Raw genomic sequence first — 9393 nt, 5'->3', positions numbered from 1 at the left:
ATCACTGGTAATGCATTCCAGTGGAGATGATGATGTTGCTGAGAAGATGCACACGATGCGTGCTGTTGGATCCAGGAGGCTGGTGCTGTCACCGTCCTCACTCATCCCATTCGTCTCCTCTGAATCACCCCCCCAACCCCTCATAAATCAGCTGCATCTAGGACAGGCTGCCAGCGCTTTGTCTGAAGAGATATTTGGCAAACTCGGGGTTTCAGAAACCATATAAACTATCTGTAATGACACTGAAATTGGCAGCATACGGCGCCGCGCCTGGCAAAACTGGGCAGCAGCGTCTGCCAGGAGCATACAGCGATGACCAACCAGAATAAATTCTATATTGAAAATAAAAAGGAAACATTTGGAAGTCAAATTGGAACGTGGTTCACAGCTGGCTGCGCTTCACAATAGCATTTTATTACCTCGCGCTGGCCAGACAGAGCCCGCTTCCTCTCTCTCCTCAAGTCTGTTCTCTCTCTCTTTCTTTCTCTCTCTCTCTCTCCCTCTCTCCATCTCTCTTCCTCACCTTCATTTACTAAAAATAAAATGAGTGTGCTAATAGCTGTCGCAGGCCATGAATCTCTTCATCATCAGTATTCAGCTGGGTGTAAGCCTGAGGAAATAGATCCAGTTAGCACATTGCATCGATTGGCCCACCCCTCTCTCAGGACTTCCTCCAACCCAAGGTGTCTTTCCAGTGACATAGGATGCCATGGCGATTTGGTTTGTAATGGCTTTAGTGCATTAGTGAGGTGTGATAATAAAATCTCAAATTCAATAGAGAGAGAGAGAGAGAGGGAAAGAGAGAGATAGAGAGAGAGATAGAGAGAGGGAGATAGATTCAGAGGGGATGAAAGGGGGACAGAGAGACGGACATTTCATATCTACTACTGTTGCCATTTTGGTGGAGCTGAAGATTGATAAGAGTGTGAAATGGCCAGACAAGTGACTTTGGACTGAAGTCAAAAATTCTCCCCTCTAAGAATGTCTGGAAGCCTTCCAGATACTTTCTCCACCCTACTTGCAATATGTTGTTTTTTTGGGTTATTGATAGCTTCAATTATTTGGCTGGGAAAACCCTTTGGCTCCCAAGATATGGATGATTTGAGGAGAAAGAGCTGTGGCATAATGTGAAAAGGATGTGGTATGCACCATGAAACAAGTTCACTGTGCTAGGCTTTTCTTGTATTGATTTTCATTCAACACCATTTTCATCAAAAGCAAGACACCATAGGGAGGAACACAGCTTATCTTAACAGTACAAGCCTAGCCCATTCTGGGAGAAGATATGCAATGGAGAACAGTCTGCTATCTCTTCGCAGCGGTAATATCTATGATTTATCCATGACTTGGGGCTGGACTGGTGGATGGAGAACTGGACGGTATCTCTAGCCAGCCTGTTGAAAGGTGCGGAGCGCCCTGGGAACAGGTGTGCCCTGTGCTCAGTCCAGCAGTGAGGTGTGTGAGCCCCAGAGGATCCGAAACATTAACGTGTCTGTGCTGAGGTGTCCGGTGAATCGGATCCTTAACGTTAACGTGTCTGCGCTAAGGTGTGCGGTGAATCAGATCCTTAACGTTAACGTGTCTGCGCTGTGAGGTGTCCGAGGAATTGGTGGGGCGGTGTGTCTGTTCTGCAGTTGTTGCACCTTGCACTTAGTCTGCTAATTAAAAGAACCATTTGGCCTGTGAGTCGGAGGCAGCGAGGCGTGAACATCTTGATTAATGGCTGATTAAGAAGCACTCGGAGGAGCCTGCTCACAGCCGCCCGCAGCACAGCAGATAACTCAGGAGCAATCGCATTGTGTGGTTAACCTCGCCGCATCTCCTCGGGCACATATTGAAACACGCACCTCTCTGCACCGCACGTGGCCACATTATCCCAGGCTCCCACACACCTGGTCACGCACCCAAGGCACACGTTTGAACACGGCCATCATGTTCAGCCCACACACAGAGCAGAACTTGGCCATCAAGCCATCACAGCAGAACACCTCTGCTGATCAACAAACAGAGGAGACAGCCCAAGGAGTGTCACTTTAATCCGACATTTATTTGAAACACTGTAAAATACTGTAATCCAACAACATACTGTAAAACAAGGCATTATGCTACTTGAGTATGATGTTGGCAGGATGGATCTCTCCTGAAGGTTGAGTGGCCTTAGACACACATGTGAGCTTCCTGTGATTTACACCCTGGACACTCAGTGGGTGTGCAGCTGCACCCCGTCACCATTTCCAGCTGTGGGAGCAACACACATCTGGGTCTTAGGCAACCACTCCCCATTATTAGAGCGTGTCAGTTTAATCACAGATAAAATATTTCGTTCCAGATTAAATCTGCCTACAGAATAAATCGCATTATTGTCACTGACCCTTAGCTGGCCTGCAGAAAACGACCACCGTAAGGGGAGCCTGGATAGTGACCCGGCACTGTGGTGGACTCCATGTATAAACCAGAGGAGCCGGGTGCTTGGCCTCGGAAGGCTAACACTGATCCTGGAGCTGTTCTCACAGCTCTGGGCAAAGTCGCTCGACACGATTTTCACTAATGTGACCCGCCGGCTGACCTTGTCTCGTGCAGCTGCGAAATCAATCAGAAGAAACATCTATCATTAAAGCAGCGCCGCCGACTTTTTTTCTCGCCCTCTTTTCTCCTCTTCTGAGCGTAACAATCCATCAAAATAAATGTGCTTCTGGGATGGAGTTCAAAACTCGCTTTTATTTCCCATTGAAATGCACACTCAGGCCCCGTGTTCAGGGGAAAATGATATGGTGTATAAAAGTAATCAAAAATGCCCATTGTGATTCTGATTCTGGGAGTTGTGGGAATGGACTGAATATCAGCGTCTCAGAGCTGCTCCGATGGAAACAGCGGGAGGTCCCGTGTGTGTGTGTGTGTGTGTGTACGTGTGTGTGTGTGTAAGGAGGAAAGAGAGAAGAGGCAGAGAGGGTGTGTGTGTGCGTGTGTGAGTGTGTGTTTGTATGTGTGTGTGTGTGTGTGTGTTTGTTTTCGTGTGTGTGTGTGTGTGTGTGAGAGAGAGAGAGAGAGGGGGGGGGGGGGGTCTGTGAGTATGTGTGTGTGTGTGTGTGTGTGTGTGGGGGGGGGGGGGGTAAAACAGCTCTTGTAAAGTGGGTGTAAACTTGGCAGAGCTCTGCCCTCCCTCTCCTCTCCCCACCACTGACAGTGACCAGAATTACACTGGCAACCGAGGGACAGGGCTATGAGGTCCTGCTAAATCAGCCAGAGGCATCTCCTGCTGTGCCTGTCTGAAAAAGAAATACTGAGCTAACTGAGCTCACCGGAGAATCAACCAGCCTCACCAGCCTCCTCAGAATCATGAACATGCATTATTTGCCTGTATGTATTTAATGAAATAATGAATTATATGATTATATAAATATACTTCTACCAAAGAAAACTGTTTTGGTCTAGCTTTTCATGAGAGGGAATAACTGCATAATACTGTTAAATAGGATCAGCAAACAGAGCCTTTAATCCAGGTTGTTAAATGTCATTAAAACACCTTCCCGGCAACACATATGGCTACATGCAAGTGCGATTATTTCCGTTAAAAGGGTATAAAACGGGGTGGATTGTGGCATGTCAAGAATTACCTTGAGAGGGGTGGTGCAGCGGCAGCCCTACCCGCACACATGCCTGTCTTCCACTGCGTGGCGTATGAAGGCTTTTGGGCAGGCTACATGTGCAGTTTCACGCACGCGCGCGCGCGCACACACACAAACACACACACACCATCAATTAATTGCAGGAAATACACAGACCTCTTGCGCAGCCCCGCATCTGAGAGCAGAGGTCGTTCATTGTGTGCGCAAAATGTTCAATAAACGCCAAATGATTTGTTTGTCCTTGCACAAGTTTCCAATTCTTCAATGCTTTGACGTGTTTAGTTACACAAAACAACTTTACAATCATGTGTATTTGATGTACTGTGTGATGGAGAGGTCTAGGTCTGCAGAACAAGCACATACAATAGCTGTACAGACATTTGATTCCTCTTATATCAAACTCAGTTCTCCAGGATATTTTCCTCACTATATCCACTACATCAACATGTCTCTGCTATCTTAAAAAAACGCTATTTGAGAGAGCTTATCTCTGCTTTCTTTATTTGAGCGATGTAAATAAATGCCGAATCAGAAGTCAGCTTCTGCATTTCCGTCAGATCGACAGCTGCATTCTGTTCAGTCTGTCTGAGCTACACGTCAACTAAACAGACATTTAAAATTGACTCCAATGCATTTTATCGGTCGTACTTTTGCATTGAGACAATTACAAATGTCACTTCACTCTAAAATGGAACAAGACTTCAAAAAGCCTCCAAAACGTGGGGATAATTTAAATTACGTCTCATAATAACTCACCACATAGCCAATCTGTAGCTCATACCAATACGTTCTTGTAGTCTATGTAACTGGTACTGTCATCTGGCAGTTCCTCTGAGTTCGAAGCCAGATACCTTTCAATAATTGAATTAGTTTGGGTTAGAGGAGGGGTTTTGTTTTGTTAGCGTAACGCCCATTCAAATTTTAGACCAATGGGACGGTTCTGCGTTCGCCCGAGAGCGAACCCACAGTTGCGGAGTCGGCGAGTGCCTGGCAGGCTTTGGTCTCACCTTAATTCCCCGAACCTGAACCTAGACTGAAATAACACATGATCTTCATCTGATTTCTTATTCCTCCTATAATAAGGATGGTGCGCAGGAATGTTGACATTCGAATCCGGGACTTCTTCGCCAACTGTATATCTTTCTACTTGTAAGAGAAGGCATTTCCACTCTCGCCCTAGAGAAGGACTCCTCCCTGCTTCATCCTTGACACTCTCAAGACATCGTTGAGAGAGGATACAAGCTCCGTTCGGTGCGTTCGCTGAGATCAGAGGGACATTCGGACATGATACGCGATTGTTTTCGGCGCTCCTTTATGGCGCAGTGAACTTGAACGGGGTGAGTGAGCAAGCAGACAGCACGGACTTGCTACCGGAGTCACCGACACGGGAGACACGTACGATGTTTTTCTGATTCCAGGACTTTTAACCTTGTGCTGTTGATTGTTTCTACACGCATTTGGTGCTGTGGCAGCCATCAAACATAAAGACATATTTTTTGAGGAGCTGCCGGATCGCCCGATTGCATTACTCTATGATGTGATACTGCTTCTTATTCTCGCCTTGCATTTTCATTATTTGGACACAACACATTTTCTCACTATTGCAAACAAGCTGAAAACGTCACCAGTGTATTGCAATACTTGACCGAAAGGTACATATTCGGGTATAGACACACCGATTTAGACCAACAGGAGTGACTTTCGATTTTGGTGACAGCACCGTCCTGTCACCGCTGTGCCATTCATACAAAAAGTGAGGACTTCAAGTTATCCCTCAAGCGAGCACAGCTTCTTGGGCACCGTACTCGCAGATCTCGGTAGCTGAAGCTGACATTCATAGGCACCGGCTGGCCTTTCAATGTGAGAGAAAGCGCAGTGAGCGCTAAGGTGTCACACAGGCTGTAAGAGCAGCATCCCCGGGTTCACATCGAAGAGGAGTACGTGACGAACTTTACTGTAGTTATGCTGCAAGTGGAAATGGTCATTTTCGTCTGCCTGGTCCTTTGGATGTGTGTATTTAGCCAGGAGCCGAGCTCCAAGGTGATGGCTGATCGCTATGCCGTCTTCTGGAACCGTACCAACCCCAGGTAAGTTTTTTGGGAAAAGCGCGGACTCCTGCACCGCGATCACGTCACTGTAACGTAAAGGAATTGAAGCCCAAAATACATGTACGAAAAGGGTCTTGACAGCTAAATGCATTAGCCTATAATGTCAAAGAAAGGCTACTGGAACGTAAAGTACACCACCAGTCATCGCAGTAGGCGCTATCCGTAGCCAGCCACTGCAAAATGTAAATAGTTAACATAAAATATATTAGTAGGCATGCAATTTGACCGAACACATAGCAAAAAATATTACACAGTTGTCTCGCCGAAATGAAAGAAACTGCGTCGTGAATATAATTCCAGCAGACCTGAAACAGCATGTGTATGGTTTACGCAAAAGTCTGTCAACAGACAACACAATAACAACTTTACCTTAGTTTAAAATGCTATTGGCAATATTTATGGAACAATGTTACGAATATCTTCTTTTCTATAACTGCTTTCGTGAGGAATGTACGTGACAACCAACGGGTTGTTTAACCCGCGGTCCACCATCGACTAGTTGTCTCAGAGTTGAATGATCAAAATATCACGTTTTTCCTAGGCCTACATATCTACTTTCGCGCCTCACATATGTTGATTTGTCCCAGTCATTTAGAAACGACATTAATACAGTGTGCAACACCAATCACAAAAAACACACGTTCACTTTTGCTTTAATTTGTTAAGTGACAACAAGCTATCATAAACAAGCGCAATACCCAAGTAGTGAGGAATAACATATTAGAATGTGCGCAACGATGGACCTCTCCATTATTTGACAACGGAGAGGGGAAATACACAAAATAAAAGTACATGAAGAAGAAATGTTAAAATATGAATATTATTTTTCACATTCCTCATGCTTCATAGTTCTCAAGAAAATGTGAAGGCGCACTACTTTCTGATGTTGTAGCCTACATTTAGCACATTTCACTTCTATATCGACAAAAGAATCAAATGTTTGAGGAAGTGTACTGACCCTCAGTCACTTGTTCAGTCGCGACGTGCGCCTTTCTTCGAAAAGGCAATTTCACAGAGATAACTAGCAAGAAAGTCAATAATTTGTCGAAAGTACTTGACGGAAGAACAAATACAATATAGAGCACCAGTAAAGCCTACAATGTGACCGGGTTACCAATAAGCAGATACATATGGTTTATTGCTACACAACAATATGACAGAAGTGTATGGTCACTGAATTATTTATTAGCAAATTATTCATAGTCAGTTCAATGTTGCGTAAAACTGGAAAATATTTAAAAACTGAAACTTAATTTATCTCTCTGAAAAGAGAAAATAAAAACATTCGTCTTGTTTTCCCTTCATTGTCAAAGTTGTGACCACAAAATATAGAATTGCAATACAAAAAAAAATGAGTTTGACACAGTGTTGAGACAGAAATACCTGAATTAGTTTATGGCACACAACTCACTTTTGTGCATTTTCCTCGCCATGAAACTCTTTCTTTCTTTCTTTCTTTCTGTCTCTCTTTTTTTTCTTTCATTCTTTCTGTCTGTCTTTCTTTATGTCTTTCTATCTTTCTGGATTTGAAAGACAGTATGTGGAACAAAGCATATTTTGGGAAAGTATTTATAAATGTGTACCTTCAAGTTCTCTACGCACTCCAGAACTGAGCTAACTCTGCCTTTTGAAGTTACTATTGAGTTCCTCTGTCAAAGGGTCAGAGTAGTTTCACTGTTGTTGAAGGTCAGCACAAAACCTTGCTAAATGTTCAGATTATCTCTATAGACACAGTTTTATTTGTAAAATCCAATAAACAAAAGAAATTATTTAATTAAATGACATCAAAGACAAAGACTATACAGAAGGCTTGGAGTGCATTAATCACGGATAGTTTGAGTTTGATTTAAAAAGACTTTAATTTAAAATAGAAAACCATTCCCAGGAAGATTTCCAGTCCAATAAGAGGCAGAGCGGCAGAAGCAGGCCGTGGTGGAATGGGGACACGTTGGGAGAGAGCAGTGGCCACTCGGTCAGCCCAGATCTTGCACGGTCCACCCCGCGCTATCTGGCTCTCAGAGGGGCCTATGTGCTTATTTGTTCTCTGCATAGTTCAAACACAGTAATGCAAAGTCAAGTTTAATCAGATTGGTTATGCTGATGGACATATTTTCATTAGTGTACACATTTTTTAAAGAAAAGTTGACTGCTGCTTTTTGACTTTAAATATGATTCCTTCCAGATGTGCCGATTGGCCCTTGTGCTTCGGGGGCAAACTTACCAAATAATAATAGCTTGAGATAAAAAAAAAGTTTTAGCAAATTCAATCCTTTGCCTTCAGTGAAAGAACATGAGTGCCCAGTTATTTGAAAGACTTTCATCCGTTAAACCCCTGTCTCTTTTAAATATGAGAGATAAATTGTTTCCTGCATCTCATCTGTTTCTGAATTTGCCCTTTTCCGGAGGAAAGGAAACAGTCTTATTTTGTGCGGAGTGGGTAGACTGTGTTGCTTGTGTCCGCTGCTGTTACTTCAGTGCTGCTTGTTGGGCCACAGGGCAACTTCAGCTGGCGTAAGAGGTAAGCAGTGGAACGAAAGGCCTAAGTGAACAAATATGAAAGCAGAGCCTGAACAAATATGGTTGCACTCGTTCCCTTACACCGCCGTACGTGTCACCGGGGTCAGGTGGACCAAAGAAAACATGGCTGCCCTCCCTCATGCCTGCGAGTGCTTGGGCCGAGGGCAGGAGCGCAGCCGTGTGGCGCGGAGCGGTCCTCAGCGGGGCCGAGCGAGGCAGACACGGCGGCCTGGTGAACAGACGGCAGTGTGTGTGTGTGTGTGTGTGTGTGTGTGTGTGTGTGCGTGTGTGTGTGTGTGTGTGTGTGTGTGTGTGCGGGCCTCTTCTCATGTGCCGTGCTGTTGTTCTGTCACGTCCACAGAGGCGCGCGCAGAGTGGGGGGCTGCTGGGGTAGCACCTCAGCCAGGGGAGAGAAGCTGTGAAATGCTTAATTAGCCTTAATGAGTTTGGGTGTGTGTGTGTGTGTGTGTGTGTGTGTGTGTGTGTGTGTGTGGACATTCTGGCGAGGGCTTAGAGCTGGGACGGGTCCCTCACGGTCTGCGGCTCCGGTGTCAAACGGTCAAGGCGCGAGCCGAGAATGGCTTTCTCTCTCGCTCGCTGGTGTGGTCTCTCGCCCTTTCTCTCTGTCGGTGCCCACCGCTCTCTCTCTCTCCCAAATGCACACACACTCTCTCTCTCTTCCCCCCTGTAGTTCTGGCTCTTGTCTTTTCCCAGAATCACGCTGGGCTGAGAAAATGAATGAATGCAAGTTGGATATTTGAGGATATTTTCTCAGAACCTCCAGCTGGGCTGTCTGTAGTTTGGGCTGCAGACACACTGAGGTCACGTCTGTTGGAGGAGCGGCGGGCCGGGCCGCCGGACCAGAGATGGCCGCGCATTTGATAGAGGTGGCCGGCCACTCCGATATGCCACTGTGGGCCGTTTGAGGACAGACCAGCAGTCCTCTCAAAGTCAGAGTCTTGTCTCCAACATGTGGGGGTGTGATATGGTGGTCTAATATCAGCTAGAGAATTCAACGTACACAACTGTAATGGTAGTATGTGCAGAAGCTGTCTTTGTCTGGGTACAGTTCAAGCAGGTTGACCCAGTTGCCTGAGACATTGAGCACCACGCTACCATCGAGAAAATGTCGCTCTCCTCAG

At 45.5% G+C, this 9393-nt stretch overlaps 1 protein-coding gene across 2 annotated transcripts in view; it reads left to right on the top strand.

The window, feature by feature from the left end:
* Window positions 1-4616: 4616 nt before the first annotated feature.
* The window catches only part of efna5b (ephrin-A5b), a 92158-nt gene continuing 87381 nt past the window's right edge, over window positions 4617-9393 (top strand). For both annotated transcript variants that reach the window (XM_062543651.1, XM_062543650.1), the window contains exon 1: window positions 4617-5713. In XM_062543651.1, coding sequence (XP_062399635.1) covers window positions 5589-5713 — 125 coding nt within the window. In that variant the 5' untranslated portion in view covers window positions 4617-5588. The remainder of the gene's footprint in view (window positions 5714-9393) is intronic.

Source organism: Sardina pilchardus, chromosome 8 (genome assembly GCF_963854185.1).
Source record: "Sardina pilchardus chromosome 8, fSarPil1.1, whole genome shotgun sequence".
Classification (NCBI taxonomy): Eukaryota; Metazoa; Chordata; class Actinopteri; order Clupeiformes; family Clupeidae; genus Sardina; species Sardina pilchardus.
The sequence above is the reverse complement of the archived record's forward strand: the minus strand, read 5'-3'. Positions and strand labels throughout refer to the sequence as shown.